The sequence below is a fragment of the Schistocerca americana genome, chromosome 9 (genome assembly GCF_021461395.2).
Source record: "Schistocerca americana isolate TAMUIC-IGC-003095 chromosome 9, iqSchAmer2.1, whole genome shotgun sequence".
Classification (NCBI taxonomy): Eukaryota; Metazoa; Arthropoda; class Insecta; order Orthoptera; family Acrididae; genus Schistocerca; species Schistocerca americana.
The window spans coordinates 79,939,271-79,958,583 of NC_060127.1; the positions used below are offsets into that span (position 1 = coordinate 79,939,271).

The 19,313-nt window shown below is 45.3% G+C and overlaps 1 protein-coding gene across 1 annotated transcript in view; it reads right to left on the reverse strand.

The window, feature by feature from the left end:
• LOC124550674 (mast cell protease 1A-like) overlaps positions 1–19,313 on the reverse strand; it is a 61,622-nt gene that overhangs the window by 26,270 nt on the left and 16,039 nt on the right. The window contains exon 2 of the mRNA XM_047125398.1: positions 10,828–11,035. Within this exon, the coding sequence (XP_046981354.1) occupies positions 10,828–11,035 (208 nt within the window). The remainder of the gene's footprint in view (positions 1–10,827; positions 11,036–19,313) is intronic.

Genomic DNA, 19,313 nt, shown 5'->3' on the forward strand with positions numbered 1-19,313 from the left:
ACATGTTTGAGTCACTCCTTTGTGCAATGGCAAGAGCACATTGTTGTTCTGAAAAATACAAAAACTGCTAGCAAACCTTTTGATCCAAGTTTACGCACGGACAGCATGTTTGCTGAGGTTTGGAAGTGACAAAATATTTGTAATCGTACCATTTACAGAACTCATAACTTCAATTTCACCGACACACGTAACATATAGAAAGATTCCAGACTTAGTAACATTGATTTTAATTGAATACGGCAACGTTCTCATGTATTTCAATTGCATGTTGCTATTTTTTAAATGTTCTGTGGCTCCGGAATCCAAATGCCATTTAATTTGAGCCAGTGTTGACGAATTTTCATAACTAGTTGCTGAGAAACAGTAATTATTCTCTTCTCCATCTTGATCATTAGAAGCTGTTCTTATAGGGTTTTTTCTGTGCTTTTTTTATTTTAGACAATCTGACGTTTTATGTATATTCAATGCACAGTTATAGCATCGAAAAATAAAACGTTAGTACCTTTGCTATCTGATTGAATTCTGTTACCAGACTTCGATTTCTGTCCTAAATGCGACAAAAAAACGACGATAAGTTAATATGGTCTCCCTTGGGAACATCTTTCTTCTTCTTATCTTATCCAAAAGTCTGTTCTTCACGAAATTTAGAGTTAACGCGTCTGTTGATAGTATTTTTATCATATCCGCCGGAAATGTCAACAACAGATGACAAACAACAACGGTATCTTCTAGTCTTGCTCCAGGTGATCGTAAGTCTCTAATTAAATTGTCGAATTGATTAAAATGATCAGTAAGCAAGTCACTTGTTGAGTCAAATTTCATCAGTAGCAAAGTTTTCCAAATTAACAACTGACTTGCCGTTCCTCTTGCCTCGTAAACAATGTTCAGCGACAGCCATAGATCAAACGGAGTATCTTTGTCTTTGACATATTCCAGATAATTATCCGCAATTCTCTGTATGATTTGTAACATATATTTTTTTGTCACATTTCTTCAAAATTGCTGGAATAAGTTTATTTTACTTCACGTCTTTGGTCACAAAGTTGTAGGTCCCCAGACTACCGGTTTCGGTCAGCAATGACCATCTTCAGGTCTGCTTTATTAAAAAAAAAATGTGAATACATAGGACACCTTTTTATAAAACAGACCTGAATATGGTCATGTTGTTGTTGTTGTTGTGGTCTTCAGTCCTGAGACTGGTTTGATGCAGCTCTCCATGCTACTCTATCCTGTGCAAGCTTCTTCATCTCCCAGTACTTACTGCAACCTACATCCTTCTGAATCTGCTTAGTGTGTTCATCTCTTGGTCTCCCTCTACGATTTTTACCCTCCACGCTGCCCTCCTATGCTAAATTCGTGATCCCTTGATGCCTCAGAACATGTCCTACCAACCGGTCCCTTCTTGTAAAGTTGTGCCACAAACTCCTCTTCTCCCCAATTCTATTCAATACCTCCTCATTAGTTATATAATCTACCCGTCTAATCTTCAGCATTCTTCTGTAGCACCACATATCGAAAGCTTCTATTCTCTTCTTGTCCAAACTATTTATCGTCCATGTTTCACTTCCATACATGGCTACACTCCATACAAATACTTTCAGAAACGACTTCGTGACACTTAAATCTATACTCAATCTTAACAAATTTCTCTTCTTCAGAAACACTTTCCTTGCCAGTGCCAGTCTACATTTTATATCCTCTCTACTTCGACCATCATCAGTTATTTTGCTCCCCAAATAGCAAAACTCCTTTACTACTTGAAGTGTCTCATTTCCTAATCTAATTCCTTCAGCATCACCTGAGTTAATTCGACTCCATTCCATTATTCTTGTTTTGCTTTTGTTGATGGTCATTGCTGACCGAAACAGGTAGTCTGGGGACCTACAAGTTTTGACCTCACTGTTCCATTCGTCACCATGTCGCAGGTTGTTCAAAATTGCCAACTGCGCGTTTTTCTTTGCGCGTACTTCTGCCTCATCATTCTCGTCAAATACGACCATTCCAGGATATTTTATTGTGATGAATTCCATCAGATCCATCTCATGCAAAGTACCTCAGTTCTAAATTCCCAGTTTCTAAAATTGGTTCCATCGAACAGCGGAACTGTATATTTCTCCACCTCATCAACCATGATCAACAGTGAAGTCGCATCCTTTATATTATACAAGTGAGTTATGTATCCTGTAAATCAGCACAGCCTTGGGCCCATAACGTTATAAATCTAGAGAGCTGTGGGCATTCCTCAGGCACACGAATTATCAGTTTTCTGGCATTAATAACGATTTATCAGATTCCCTTAAAAAAACTTCTATTTACTTCTCAATAATCCCAAGAAACTGTAACAAAACACATATCAACAACAGAATAAAAAAGAAAAAAGGAAAATACTCCAAAACAATTAATAGTTGTGTAGAGACATCTGAATTGCAACTCTCAACATAAATGTACAGTGAAAAGAACGCGTGACACAGAGCAGTGAAACAACAACAGAATCCACCAATGAATTTGAGAAACCTTATGCAAACTCTGTTACAAAGGCGCAACACAGCACATGAATAGCGTACCATACGAGACAGTTTTTCAAAACTAAAACTAACGACGTTTTATTGGTGCCTTGTGATCGCTTTAAATGTAAAAGAAAGGACAAAGACACATTTAACAGCAAAATGCTAAGGAACAACAGCTGCTTTTTTTATCCGAATGCATAGTTTAGCAGTTATATTAAAGACAAAAAAATTCAAAATACACATTGCCGCAACATCCCGTAGTTACTTATGATCTGCTCTATCAATATAAAGTTGAGGCTGATTTCGTTTTGACAGCCACAGGATATAAATAGACTTATGGAATATCGAGAGCTTCAAGAGGTCGAAACATCTCTGACACCAGGGACAGGATCCTTTGGGGAGTAAAAGCGGAGATGATGATGATGTTGGTTTGTGGGGAGCTCAACAACATGGTCATCAGCGCCCGTACGAGTTTCCAATCTTTCCATGTCCAGTCTCGCGACGTCTCGAATGATGATAAGATGATGATGAGATGATGGGACAATGCAAACACCCAGTCGGCTAGCGGAGATAAACTCCGACCCCATCGGGAATCGAACCCGAAAAGACGGAGATGAACAGTGCGTTCTTGACGTTGTAACGGCGTGGCAGTTCTGTAAGCTCGCTCTATACAATAAAAAAATTCATGTATAATTTCATCATACATCATTCACTAGTGGTTCTCGTACACCTTAGTACCCTATTTCCATACCCTAATGTACAGGGTGTTTCAAAAATGACCGTTATATTTGAAACGGCAATAAAAACTAAACGAGCAGCGATAGAAATACACCGTTTGTTGCAATATGCTTGGGACAACAGTACATTTTCAGGCAGACAAACTTTCGAAATTACAGTAGTTACAATTTTCAACAACAGATGGCGCTGCGGTCTGGGAAACTCTATAGTACGATATTTTCCACATATCCACCATGCGTAGCAATAATATGGCGTAGTCTCTGAATGAAATTACCCGAAACCTTTGACAACATGTCTGGCGGAATGGCTTCACATGCAGATGAGATGTACTGCTTCAGCTGTTCAATTGTTTCTGGATTCTGGCGGTACACCTGGTCTTTCAAGTGTCCCCACAGAAAGAAGTCACAGGGGTTCATGTCTGGCGAATACGGAGGCCAATCCACGCCGCCTCCTGTATGTTTCGGATAGCCCAAAGCAATCACACGATCATCGAAATATTCATTCAGGAAATTAAAGACGTCGGCCGTGCGATGTGGCCGGGCACCATCTTGCATAAACCACGAGGTGTTCACAGTGTCGTCTAAGGCAGTTTGTACCGCCACAAATTCACGAAGAATGTCCAGATAGCGTGATGCAGTAATGGTTTCGGATCTGAAAAATGGGCCAATGATTCCTTTGGAAGAAATGGCGGCCCAGACCAGTGCTTTTTGAGGATGCAGGGACGATGGGACTGCAACATGGGGCTTCCCCAAATGCGCCAGTTCTGTTTATTGACGAAGCCGTCCAGGTAAAAATAAGCTTCGTCAGTAAACCAAATGCTGCCCACATGCATATCGCCGTCATCAATCGTGTGCACTATATCGTTAGCGAATGTCTCTCGTGCAGCAATGGTAGCGGCGCTGAAGGGTTGCCGCATTTGAATTTTGTATGGATAGAGGTGTAAACTCTGGCGCATGAGACGATACGTGGACGTTGGCGTCATTTGGACCGCAGCTGCAACACGGCGAACGGAAACCCGAGGCCGCTGTTGGATCACCTGCTGCACTAGCCTCTGTGGTTGCCGTACGCTGTCGCCCTACCTTTCCAGCACGTTCATCCGTCACGTTCCCAGTCCGTTGAAATTTTTCAAACATATCCTTTATTGTATCGCTTTTCGGTCCTTTGGTTACATTAAATCTCCGTTGAAAACTTCGTCTTGTTGCAACAACACTGTGTTCTAGGCGGTGGAATTCCAACACCAGAAAAATCCTCTGTTCTAAGGAATAAACCATGTTGTCTACAGCACACTTGCACGTTGTGAACAGCACACGCTTACAGCAGAAAGACGACGTACAGAATGGCGCACCCACAGACTGCGTTGTCTTCTATATCTTTCACATCACTTGCTGCGCCATCTGTTGTTGAAAATTGTAACTACTGTAATTTCGAAAGTTTGTCCGCCTGAAAATGTACTGTTGTCCCAAGCATATTGCAAGAAACGGTGTATTTCTATCGCTGCTCGTTTAGTTTTTATTGCCGTTTCAAATATACCGGTCATTTTTGAAACACCCTGTATGTTTCACACATTATATATGAAAAGTCAAAGAAACTGATACATCTGCCTAATATCGTGTAGGGTCCCGCAAGCACGCAGAAGTGCCGCAACACGACGTGGCATGGATTCGACTATTGTCTGAAATACTGGTAGAACGAATTGACACCATGAATCCTGCAAGGCTGTCCATAAATCTATAAGGGTACGAGGGGTTGGAAGCCTCTTCTGAACAGCACGTTCCAAGGCATCCCGGATATGCTCAATGTTCATGTCTGTAGAGTTAGGTGGGCAGCGGAAGTGTTTAAACTCAGAAAAGTGTTCCTGGAGCCACTCTGTAGCAATTCTGGACGCGTAGGGTGTAGCATTGCCCTGCTGGAATTGCCCAAGTCCGTCGGAATGCACAATGGACATGAATGGATGCAGATGATCAGACAGGATGCTTACGTACATGCCACCTGTCAGAGTCGTATCTAGAAGTATCAGGGGTCCCATATCACTCCAACTGCACTCGCTCCACACCATTACTGAGGCTCCACCAGCTTGAACAGTCCCCTGTTGAAATGCAGGGTCCATGGATTCATGAGGTTGTCTTCATACCCGTATACGTCCATCCACTCAATACAATACGAAACGAGATTCGTTCGACCAGGTAACATGTTTCCAGTCATTAGCAGACCAATGTCCGTGTTGACGGGCCCAGGCGAGACGTAAGGCTTTGTGTCGTGCAATCATCAAGTGCACACGAGTGCACCTTCTGCTCCGAAAGCCCATATCGATAACGTTTCGTTGAATGGTTCGCACGCTGACACTTTTAGGTGGCCCAGCATTGAAATCTGCAGCAATATGAGGAAAGGTTGCACTCCTGTCACATTGAACAATTCTCTTCAGTCGTCATTGGTCCCATTCTTGCAGGACCTTTTTCCGGCCGCAGCGATGTCGGAGGTTTGGTGTTTTACCGGATTCCTGATATTCACTGTGCACTCGTGAGATGGTAGTACGGGAGAATCCCCACTTCATCGCTACCTCAGAGATGCTGTGTCCCATCGCTTGCGGGCCGACTATAGTACCACGTTGAAACTCACTTAAATCTTGATAACGTTCCATTGCAGCAGCAGTAACCGATCTAGTAACTGCACTAGACACTTGTTGTCTTATACAGGTGTTGCCGACAGCAGCGCCGTGTTCTGCCCGTTCGTATATCCCTGTATTTTAATACACATGCCTTACCAGTTCCTTTGGCGATTCAGTGTGTAACGGCTTTATTTCTGTCACCTATATATCGATCGATGTCGAAAGGGCAATTTCGAGAAACGATATTATTAACCCGCAAAAAAAATCTTGTTCTCTGGAGAAGATGCACACGCACAGATTTGCAGTCTCTGCCGATTCCATATTTAAAAAAAATGGCTCTGAGCACTATGCGACTTAACTTCTGAGGTCATCAGTCGCCTAGAACTAACCTAAGGACATCACACACATCCATGCCCGAGGCAGGATTCGAACCTGCGACCGTAGCGGTCGCTCGGTTCCAGACTGTAGCGCCTAGAACCGCACGGCCACTCCGACCGGCCCCGTATTTTAAAACCAATTTTCTTGCAATAACTTAGTATTTGGAAGCACATTCGGCCGCCATTTTATTAGGCACTGGCTACTGTGAGCATCTTTGAACGCACTTTTTGTTACCGCTTGCCATAGTTACACCACGGAATAACATAATTTGCCATCCTTGTAATTGAATGCTAAAGCACATTATGGTTTGGGCAAGCTAAGCTCACACCAGGACTAGAACTAAAGCTGGATTTGTCCAGTAAAACACAAGTATAGGGTGAACATTAATGAAACCGACAAACTACAGGGAAACCGACAAACTGCAGGGACGCGTCCTGATGCATCGTTGCCACAATAGATGGCACTGACGAATGAACTTTCCTCTGACCACGTGCTGTGTGTTCTTTGTGTGCTGCAGGCTGTGTGATTGACGCAAGGTTCTGTAAAGAGGAGTGAGGACAGAATTCCTATCATTGTGATTGTCTGGTGCAAAAACCATCAACACAATCGTTCCTGTAGAGACAAATCCAACGCTAATAATCCTTGCACTCATTGGAGGTGATAGGGGTAGTAGAATAAATATCATCGTACTTTACGTTACACCGCTATGGCCGTCCTATCGCCCTCACCCCCACCCTTAAGTACCTTGGCGTCACCCTTGACCGTCGCCTCTCCTGGACTCCCCACCTCTGGACAATCCAAGCCAAGGTACGCTCCCGACTCCGTCTCCTCGAGCTCCTTTCTGGCTGTACATGGGGTCTGGACCCCTCCACCATCCTCGACACCTACAAATCCCTCATCTGCCCTATCCTCTGCTACGCCCACCCTGCCTGGATATCCGCCCCTCCTACCCTTTACAAATCCCTTCAAATCCTCAAACGCCATGCTCTTCGCCTCGCCTATCGTATCCGTCTCCCCTCCCCCACGCGGATCCTGTATGGCCTTATCCCATTACCCCACCTCCTCCTTTTCCTCAAATGGATACAGATCCTCTACACCTCCCGTAATCAAGATCCCCCTCACCCGCTTGTTTCTCCCATTCTCTCCCACCCCCGTCCACTGCCGCTCCTGTATTCCCACGTCCCACCTGCTCTCCATCTCTCCACTCTCCTTACCCTCCCCCAAGGTGGCTTCTGCCAGCTCCCCCTCCCTGATGATGCCCTCATCCCCTCCATCTACCCCGACTATCAACTTTGATCCTCCTCTTCGACTTCCTGTGGTTTTTTTCCCTCAGGGCACCCTCTCCCCCTTCTCTCCCTCCTCCCTGCCTCCCCCGGGTTCCCCTACCCCCCATACCTTCTTTACTCCCCCCATCTCCTCAGCCCCTGGCATCTCCACTCTCCCCTCTCCCTCCTCCCCCACGTTTCTCCCCTTTTGGCAGGTCCCCACACACGTTAAGTGGACATTATCGTGCCAGAGATCATCGCCATCGGTTTTGTGTGTGTGCCTTTGTGTTTGTGCTTCAGTGTTTTCGCCGCCCACGCTCCTTCGTTCATGTGTGTCATCTAAATCATCAGCGTTTGTGTACAGTGCTGACAGTTTTCTTGTTTTTCTTTGCGTGTGAACAGCTTCATGTTTTTTAATTACCGTTTTTTAAACACCGTTATGTTACTTTCGTGTCTTCATTTTTTTTTCTCTTATTGTACTGCTTGTGGCTGAAGAGCAGAGTGCAGTTGCCGCTGCCAGCCCACCTTGTATGAGGTGTAAAATGACAAAGAAAAAAAAACATTACACCCCCCCCCCCTTTGCTGTGCCTCTATTGCTGTATCCCTCCCTCTCTCCACCTCCACACCCTCCATCTCCATCATCAGGGCAATTTCCAGCGCCTCCCCCTCCCGGTTGATGAACTTCGCAGTGACATCTACCCTTCCTTCCAACTATAACCTGGCCTTGTTCCCCTCCCTCCCCAGGGCTCCCCTTTTCCTCCACCCTCTTTCTCCCAGAGCGGATTTTCCTCCTTCCCCCCCTCCCCCTGAGCCCTTGCACCCCATCCTTGCCTCTTTCCTTCCCACGTACCTCCCTACCTGGCCCTCTTCAGCGCGCCCCCCACCCATGTCCCCCTCTCTTCCCCTCCCTCCCTTCTTCCCTTCTCCCTCATCTCCTTGCGCCTGGCAGATTCTCCACTTTGATCATCGTCAATGTGTCACGTCAGTGTTGTGTTTAGTGCTGTTTCTCCTGTGCATCGAGAAGTGTGATTTTAATTGTGTGCTGGCCTTGTACTTAGTGTTACTTTCAGTGTTTGTTATGTGCTACACCATCCAACGAGACTTTTATGCTCCAATCATACTGCGCCTTGTGTTCTTTTAATTGTCCCAGTGTGTACTTTTTGTGTGCGCTACTTTTTTACGTTTTTTATAGCCATTTTACAGTCGCCCCTTTTTTGTCTATTGTCTTCCACGACGTCCCCCCTTTTTTATATCTATGTTTTCTCCTTTGATATTTTTAAATGTCTTCTATTGTTTGTTCTACACTCCTGGAAATGGAAAAAGAACACATTGACACCGGTGTGTCAGACCCACCATACTTGCTGCGGACACTGCGAGAGGGCTGTACAAGCAATGATCACACGCACTGCACAGCGGACACACCAGGAACCGCGGTGTTGGCCGTCGAATGGCGCTAGCTGCGCAGCATTTGTGCACCGCCGCCGTCAGTGTCAGCCAGTTTGCCGTGGCATACGGAGCTCCATCGCAGTCTTTAACACTGGTAGCATGCCGCGACAGCGTGGACGTGAACCGTATGTGCAGTTGACGGACTTTGAGCGAGGGCGTATAGTGGGCATGCGGGAGGCCGGGTGGACGTACCGCCGAATTGCTCAACACGTGGGGCGTGAGGCCTCCACAGTACATCGATGTTGTCGCCAGTGGTCGGCGGAAGGTGCACGTGCCCGTCGACCTGGGACCGGACCGCAGCGACGCACGGATGCACGCCAAGACCGTAGGATCCTACGCAGTGCCGTAGGGGACCGCACCGCCACTTCCCAGCAAATTAGGGACACTGTTGCTCCTGGGGTATCGGCGAGGACCATTCGCAACCGTCTCCATGAAGCTGGGCTACGGTCCCGCACACCGTTAGGCCGTCTTCCGCTCACGCCCCAACATCGTGCAGCCCGCCTCCAGTGGTGTCGCGACAGGCGTGAATGGAGGGACAAATGGAGACGTGTCGTCTTCAGCGATGAGAGTCGCTTCTGCCTTGGTGCCAATGATGGTCGTATGCGTGTTTGGCGCCGTGCAGGTGAGCGCCACAATCAGAACTGCATACGACCGAGGCACACAGGGCCAACACCCGGCATCATGGTGTTGGGAGCGATCTCCTACACTGGCCGTACACCACTGGTGATCGTCGAGGGGACACTGAATAGTGCACGGTACATCCAAACCGTCATCGAACCCATCGTTCTACCATTCCTAGACCGGCAAGGGAACTTGCTGTTCCAACAGGACAATGCACGTCCGCATGTATCCTGTGCCACCAAACGTGCTCTAGAAGGTGTAAGTCAACTACCCTGGCCAGCAAGATCTCCGGATCTGTCCCCCATTGAGCGTGTTTGGACTGGATGAAGCGTCGTCTCACGCGGTCTGCACGTCCAGCACGAACGCTGGTCCAACTGAGGGGCCAGGGTGAAATGGCATGGCAAGCCGTTCCACAGGACTACATCCAGCATCTCTACGATCGTCTCCATGGGAGAATAGCAGCCTGCATTGCTGCGAAAGGTGGATATACACTGTACTAGTGCCGACATTGTGCATGCTCTGTTGCCTGTGTCTATGTGCCTGTGGTTCTGTCAGTGTGATCATGTGATGTATCTGACCCCAGGAATGTGTCAATAAAGTTTCCCCTTCCTGGGACAATGAATTCACGGTGTTCTTATTTCAATTTCCAGGAGTGTATGTCTTTCAATTGAAGAGCAGTACATATGCTGCTGCCAGCCCTCCCCAATGTGGAACTGAATTACAATAAAGGGAAAAAAAGCGTTACACCATGTAGGTGGGTCAATTTCCCAGAGCTTGTACTAGGGTTCTTCTCAGTATCCTGTAGAACCCGGTCTTCCCAATGTGGTGTACGCACAGTCCGCAGCATTAATGCGCGTTCGTCTTTCTAAAAGGACCCATGATCACACAAATGCTCAAAAAGGGCTTGAAATGTTGTGTCATGTGGTTGGTGTCTGTGAGAGTACTTGTTTCGGTATAGCCGTGCTGCTTCTCTACCATTTCCATCTGCCTGACCGTGCACAAACACCGTCTCAGATTGTTCCCGATATGAACACCGGACCATTCTGCTGCTTACAGCACTCTGCGTCAATCACACAGCTTGCAAACACAAGGAACACACGGCACATGGTCAGAGGAAATGCTATTGCCCGCACATCTACTGTGGCAGTGATGCACTTCCGGACACATGTTTGTAGGACCTTTTTCCTCCGTTTACAGTCGAGAATCCGTCCCTGCAGTTTGTTTTCTTAATCTCCATCTCGTATAAATATTTCCAGTCGTTACTTACGTCCTCTCTTCAGTGATGGGAATAACTGTGACGTAACCAACGACGGAAGTGAAGCCCCTCCACACACGCACCATCATGATGTCGTGGTCCTTGTGGTCAGGAGTCGGAGGTATGTAACTCTTCGCATCCCTGACAATGCGTATCTGGACGTAGTACTTTGTGAACACCTTGTCTGTCGTGAAGTCCACGTCACCAGCGAATATCACGCCTGTGAAAGAAGAGACCGGGTGGCTGCTTCAAAAAGAAACATGCAGGGGCAAAGCACAGAGTTGCTTGGCGCACAGACAGCGTCAAGCTCTATATTGGCTGTCTACTAATGTGCGAAAAAAAGGCAAGCAGAGACCAATGAAACACACACATAATCATAATGTAAATATTTGAACTTGACTGGAATATTCTCTTTCAAATTCTGAAGGTGACAGGGGTAAAATACAGGGAGCGAAGGCTATTTACAATTTGTACAGAAACCAGATGGTAGTTATAAGAATCGAGGGGCACGAAAGGGAAGCAGTGGTTGGGCAGGGAGTAAGACAGGGTTGTAGCCTATCCCTGATGTTGTTCAATCTGCATATAGAACAAGCAGTAAAGCAAACAAAAGTAAAATTTGTATGTAGTAATTAAAATCCATGGATAAGAAGTAAGAACGTTGAGGTTTACCGATGACATTGTAATTCTGTCAGAGACAGTAAAGGACATGGAAGACAAGTTCAACGGAATGGACAATGTCTTGAAAGAGGGATATAACATGAACGTCAACGAAAACAAAATGAGGACAATGGAAGTAGTCGAATTAAGTTAGGTGATTCCGAGGGAATTAGATTAGGAAATGAGTAACTTAAAGTAGTAAATGAGATTTGCTATTTCAGAAGCAAAATAACTGATGATGGTCGAAATAGAGAGGACATAAAATGTAGACTGGCAATGGCAAGGAAAGCGTTTCTGAAGAACAGAAATTTGTTAACATCGAGTATAGATTTAATTGTCAGGAAGTTTTTTCTGGAAATATTTGTACCGAGTGTAGCCATGTATGGAAGTGAAACATGGACGATAAATTGTTTAGACAAGAAGAGAATACAAGCTTTCGAAATGTTGTGTTACAGGAGAATGCTGAAGATTAGATGGGTAGACCACGCAACTAATGAGGAGGTACTCAGTAGAGGCTGGAATAACAGAAAATTGTGGCATAACTTGACTAGAAGAAAGGATCGGTTGGTAGGATGCTTTCTGAGGCATCAAGGAATAACCAGTTTAGTACTGGAGGGAACTGTGTGGGGTAAAATTCATAGAGGGAGACCAAGAGATAAATACACTAAGCGGATTCAGAAGGATGTAGGTTGCAGTAGTTACTCGGAGATGGTGAGGTGGTCGTAAGGTCTTACGGGACCAAACTGCAGAGGTCATCGGTCCCTAAGCCTACACACTACTTAATCTAATTTAAACTAACGTATGTTATGGACAACACACACACCCATGCCTGAAGGAGGACTCGAACCTCCGATGTGGGGAGCCGCATAGACAGTGACAATGCGTCTGAGACCACGCGGCTACCCGCATGGCGATGATGACGCTTGCAGAGGTTAGAGTAGCATGGAGAGCTGCATCAAACCAGTCTCTGGACTTAAGACCACAACAGCAAAATTGTGAACATTGAAAATTGTAGTACCTAGTTTATAATATTAATTATACAAGGAGGCCAATGAAATTTACACAATTCGAAACGTACACACCAAAGTGTGTACCTTTCGATTGTGTCATAGATGTGTACAAAAAAATCATTATTAGGTTACATCTATAGCCGCTCAAAGAGTAAGAGGAAGCAGATACGCACACATGAGAAACGTTTTCCCGTCTCTCACACTTTTATCAACTTTCAGCGTGCATATGGATCAGGGGCTCTATGTAGTAGAAATTACACGCTAAAGTAAAATCGCGTGAAATCGCATTCTAGGGATATTCGTGTTTAAATGCTGCAGATCGATCATTTGCCGTAATACACGCATACCGGACAGTTACAATGCCACAACTGCTAGGTTGTTGATGTTGCCAGCAGTAGAAAACAAAACATCATAGTAACGTATCCTGGGGGCCAATACATACTACGTTTACACGAGGGACATCTTCCGAAAGGCAGAAACAGAACTTCGGACACTGTCTTGCACTGTCATTTTTATATGTTAAGGTCTGAAAGGGATTCGCTAGCTTAGTTAAATATGGTGTCTGTAAAAATGCTGAGTGTTAGGACAATGTGTGTTCTGGCCCACTCTGCATTGTTGCCAGATGTATCCATGATGACGGCAATGATGTCATCCAAGATGGCTAAGTGTAGACTTGGCAACAATGGATGACATCATCCAAGCTGGAGGCTGTGACGTCATTCAAGATGACAGAGTTTGATGGGAAGTTTGAATTTTGGTGGGAAAGCGCCACACCCCCCCTCCGCTCCTCTCCTCTCAGAAAAATGAAGTGAAGTTGAAATTTCAACAGGATAATGCATCACACCCTGCATATCTCTACTAAGCAAAGAAAATCGCAGGAAAATAGCTCACTTGGCCTACCTCCAGTAACCTAAGTCATCCAATCGCCACTTCTTCCTACGAACTGGCGCCAAGTTTGAATTTTGGCCATAAACAAAAGTCAGTTCGCATATATCTACTAAGCTAAGAAACTAGCGCGAAAGAAAAGACATTTGGACTAACCTCAGTCACCCGAATGCCACCTCATCCTAAGGATTTGTCAGAAAAGGACTTGGACATAAGTCTTTATTTAAACAACTCCATGCAGTGTGGCCATCCAGGGCCGCACATCGCCACCACCAGAGGGCACTCTTGTCTGTGATGTAATCCAAGATGGCGATACCCTGTGTGTTCACCACACGGTCCAGAGCCCAACTGACTTAGTACACATTGTCACTGTCAGAGGGCGCTACTGTGACATCAGATGATGACGCAAGTACCGCTATCCAAGATGGCGACAAACAGTGTGTTCACAAAGAGCTCCAGACTCCAGCTGACTTAGTACACAGTAACAGCACCAGAGCGTGCTGTCGTCTGTAATGTCATCTGATGACATGACTACCATTATTCAAGATGGCGGCATACAAAGAGTTCAACACGAAGCCTAGTACATATTGACACCACCAGAGAGTGCTACTGTGGACTTGGAATGAATTTTCGCGAATGCCATACCCACGTGTACGTGGAAGGAAATAGTTAAAGTCCCCACCACGTTCCTCAACCGACCGCCACACCCCTTTGCCGACCAATGTTGTCAGGCTACCATACACTAAAGTGCACTAACGTGAACTAAAGTGTACTAATGTGCACAGCGCATGATGTCATCCAAGATAGTGGGAAAACAACTCTCTCTATGATGGACCCCTTTGTTATTTTTCAAGCAATGTCTCCACCACGAGATCTAGGCTCCAACTCTCCTAGTACACATTACTACCACCAGAGGGTACCATCATTCCTCCTGTGACCAAATCCCAGATGGTGGCCTGTAGTGCGAAAATGGCGCGAAAAGGACTCAGCCAGTGCTGGGCTGCTGTATAGAGTAAGGAAGGAGAGCACTCTATTTATTTTGAAACAATTTATTTAGGGAATGAGTATATTTATCACACTGACTCAAAACACTAGCCCTGATGTGCTTGGGGACACAATACATAGTCCGCAGACTCGCAAACAACTCCTGGTTTTCTGGAATAATTTCAGTACAGACCAGTAAACTGTTTCTAAATAATCCAGTACACAGATGTGCAGACACGAACTCAACTCGTAACCTGTCCAAATAGCACATAGCACAGCCTACAGGCCCACCCGCAAAATAATGCAACAGACAGGCATTCAACACGTGCCACAGCCCCCGTGAAGTGATGCAGCCATCAGCTGTCACAGCACACACAGATGTCCGTTCAGGACTGCATGCACTGTCACAGCCTCGACCTGCCACTGGACACAGGGGAAATTTGTCTCTATTTCCGAGTATACAGTCATGGTTATAATGACATCACAGAACATCAAGGCACGCTCACGTCTGTCCCATACTCGAGACACCTCAAGGCATCACTTGTCTTTACCACTGATGACAGAATAGCACAGGCTGCTTTCCCCTTAGCGTTTGTAATGGACCATGCGTGACGTGTTCAGCCATGCATACCTGCCCCAGAATGTCTCACACCTCACCTCGCCACAAAACGTCCACGTGGCGACTCACCATCTAAAACGTTCTCAATGTTATTCTTACGTCACATGGCTTTGTAAAAAATAACAGCCAAGTCGACCTCTCGGGAATTGTACAGTGTCCCAGAAATAGACAACGCTCGCTTTCCTGATGTCTCAGCTTGTATGCACGAAAATTCTTACCCTAACAGAACCTGTTTACGAAAATAACGCCGAATGCAGTCTTCCTCGTGGACTTAACGTGCTACACATCCTGCTCTCAACATACGCAAATGATCGCACTGCTATGTAGAGGCTCCTATATCCCAGCACAAAGGACGTGAATGAATCGAGCATTATGATTGGCTCCTATCGAATTTACCCATCGAATTACTGATGCCGCCGGTATCGAAGCACTGTTGATCTCTTCTTTCTCGGACTTTCAGTGGTAAAATTATTTTGCACAGATCGTTAAAATGCATTGACAGTCAAACGCATAAACTTTTCTATAGATCATCAAATACATACGAGACTCACAAGGATATTGGAAGCCAGGAACATATCTACCAGTGTAACTACAATTAAATATAACGATTGCTGCTACAGAGTGATACCGATCGTTGTACAGTTAACGTCTCCTCTTGACAGCGGTGCTTCTGGGACCAATTTCATTATCTATAGCACACGTAATTTCCCAGGTAAAAAATCTCTCGTGGTTATCGATGTGCTGAATCTATACATCCCTCACGATAGAACACACAGTCATCCTCTCTAGTCATGCCACAGCATAAACCATACTAAATTTACAATGCAATATATACACATTCACCACAAGATAATCCACAGCAACTTTACAATGCAATATACACACATTTTACACAAACAGTGCAGTTATCTTTTATATCTGTACAGCACCCGAAAAAATTATGGTATACCTGCACTCACACAGGCTGTATGTCACGATGCTCCCCAGTCCTAGGAAAGCACCGTCAGAATGTTCTTTCTTTCTACAGACGTGACATTCAGCGCCATACAAAATCATCCCTTTTACATCAGAGCACCCTCAGCGGACTGAAGTCACTCTCAGAACTCTTCTACAAATTCGAGATCGTTTCCCCTCGGCACAAACGCGTTACTGTTTCTGCTCCTTGCTTGCTAGCTTTTCTACAGACATTTCCAGACTCGGGGATTACAAGAACACAGGTATTTTCGCCATAGTATTATACCATTTTCGCGGTTCTTCTCGATATGAAACATTAGGTGGTATTCTACCTATGGATACCGCAACTTAATTCCCAAGATATACACTGGAAATTATTTATCTACAAACTCCAAACTTTAGCGAGGTGCAGCATGCTGTAAACCACTGAGTAGCTTGAAACAAATAGAGGAAACTGATATTTCCACTCTCGAATACCGAAGTAGGTGATATAACATATTCCAAATCACCCATACAATTTACAAGTCAACTAAGCTCTTTCTGATGTCTAGAGAACAGGCAAATATGTCTTCCACACACCACAATCGATCTTCTCTCAACTAAATAAAAGCGCGAAATGTGCACAAGCAGTCAATTGAAGAATTTACGTGGGAGGGAATATGCGCAAATGCACAATCTTCTCAAATTTCCACATGATCACGAAAGCCACCCAACACATAGTAAGTATTAGTTCGCTATTTGGGCGTCTAGACGAGGGCAAAGTTAACTCAGATGCATTCCTACACTCCAACAGGCCTCTGCATTCGGACAGCTGCTGCCGTTAATGGGAAAGGTGAATCATTCCCACCACAGGCCATGCATACACGGAATTATGCCAGAAAACCGGTCACATATATGTTTTATCATTATACTTAAAATTAAATTTTACGATCGCGGTCTCAATTGAACGGCATTCGACAATGAGCGAAGTATCGGAAATACACCTTGCTGACGGCTGTGGCTCTGGAAATAGAAATATCTGTACCATTCTTATGACGACATACTTCTCCCTTTGCTATCGCACTGTTCCACGTCAAATCCATACCTTCCTTATGACTGCACATAGTCATTTCCTTTGCACATGTCGGAACACAAACACATACCTTATAAGCGTGATGCTCAAGGCGAACCTATCACACATCCCCTACTACTAAGTATACTACTTCGTCAGTAACTGATTGCCAGCGATGTGAAATAATACTGACCGAAAATCGACGATGCGTGGACATTCCTCATACGTTTTCTTGCGAGTGATACCACTGTGTCCCAGAAAGAGAGGCGTAATCATATTACAGCCAGCGAGATGTTAAAAAAAACAACCGTATTACCATCACAAGCGCTCTTTGTTCTACAGGTGCATACAAGTATCCATGTTAAAAGCTATACCCGCTTCACAAATCGAGGTATGGCATTACCTCTGAATGGAGCGTTTTTTTTTTTTTTTTTTCAGACAAATACCGTGACACTGAATATAGGCAATGATCGCCGGAGTGTATAGTATCAGACCGACATTGCACTTAGACATCGCCAGTGGTGCAACCTCGTAATAAAATTACCGAATTTTGAGAGTGATTCGACTAAGGAGCGTGGTATGAAACTGGTATTTGACGATTTTCAGGGAGACAGAGAACCACCCACCTCTAAACTTACGTACATCTGCGTTAAAGGATGACAGAGAGTGGACTGAGTGATCGATTGAGATGGAGCTGTAACGAGGTACGATTTAATGGTAGACTGATGACGCATTCTAGAGAGGGAGAAGTTGCTGCAGGATGCATCAGACGCATGGCATAGACAGCGTTCGACTTGTATACAACCACGTGTTCTGTATGTGATTTAGAGCACTGTCTACTCGCGATCGTTAACGGCAAAACTGTCGGTCATCAGAGGACTTCCATCTCATGTGTGGTGAAACGTGACACATTCCTCTAAACGAACTATGATTTATGCGATGTACTCTATCCCCCTGTCGCATCTTTGGTGTAAAATGGAGACTTCAGCTTAATAACTGAGATGATTCTAAGTTAGCGTTAGGTGTTTGTGAGGCACTGCGATCCCTGTGTACAGATTTGCCTGACAGATGTGCTGTTTACAGAGTTAGTGGTGGAATGACTTGTAATTTCACATGTCGGACGCTGCTGCTATGCGTAGTTAAAAATATAAAAGGTTGCTTCGGTGGTTAAGTAAAAAATAGACTCAGATGAATGGAAAATAGAGTGTCGCATATGAAGATATAAAAACAGATAGACAGTGCATAGGGTAAAAGGGAAAGACCGATGTGTGACAGTAAAAGAGATAAGTAGATGAATGAATGTGTGAGTGGAAATAGACTGCCAGGGAGAATGGTATCCGGGCAGAGTAGTATTTAAAGGTAGTGCATAGATGAGGGGTTGTAGGTGGATGTTTGGAGAAGGACTGGGGGAAGAGTGGAGAAGGATGAAGTTCTAAACCAAGATTTAGGAAGTAAGTGGATCGGATTTGAGGGGAAGGGAGCCCTGACGAGGGTTGGGTAGTAGGCATCTCTTGGGTCTGGTAGGATCTGCCCTTTTATACCTTGTCTACATCACACTGCTGCCATTTGCGTTTGTGCATATTGCTGTCCAACGACTTTTGTCAGCTCAGTGTATATGCTGAATAGAGACGCAGCATACCATCTTCACATACAAGTAACAACATACAAGGGATGACGCCTGTGCGGCGACACAGATTTTCAGATGACGACGACGAGGATGGTCACAGGCCAGTGGTGACGGCTATATCGATATGAGGCTCTCAAAAGGGGGCACTGGGGTGGCCAGTGGCACCCCACAGTATGACTGACAGCCCCTGTCCATGCATCAAAGCTGTTGGGTCACCATTTGACATGTAGTGTAGCTCTCTCTCCCACTATCGATCAGCATATGTGTGCTGTTGGTCACTGAATCTGGTGCGTTGATGCCTGCGCAGTTCCTTCTAATGTACGCGCGTAATAGAACTCTTCGGTTACAGCCTCAGCAATGTGTTAGCCACAATTGAAGATGTCAGTCAGTTGCGCCAATGAAATGTTTAAGGGATTTCACGACATCCGACGACTCACCAAAGAACCTCTTCTACAGCTCAATAGTGACATTGTTGAAAGCCATGATAAATAACAAGTTTGTTGGTGTAGCCATTCCTTCAACCATCCTTCATACCTACAAATCATTGATCTGTCCCATACTTTGTTTCTCCAATTTTGCCTAGATCTCTGCCCCTCCTAAATTCTATAAAGCCCTCTGAATCCTTGGACGCCATGCACTCGCACTCCACCTCACTCTCCATACCTGCCTCTCATCCCCCATGCGGATACTCTATGACCTCATCCGGTTCCC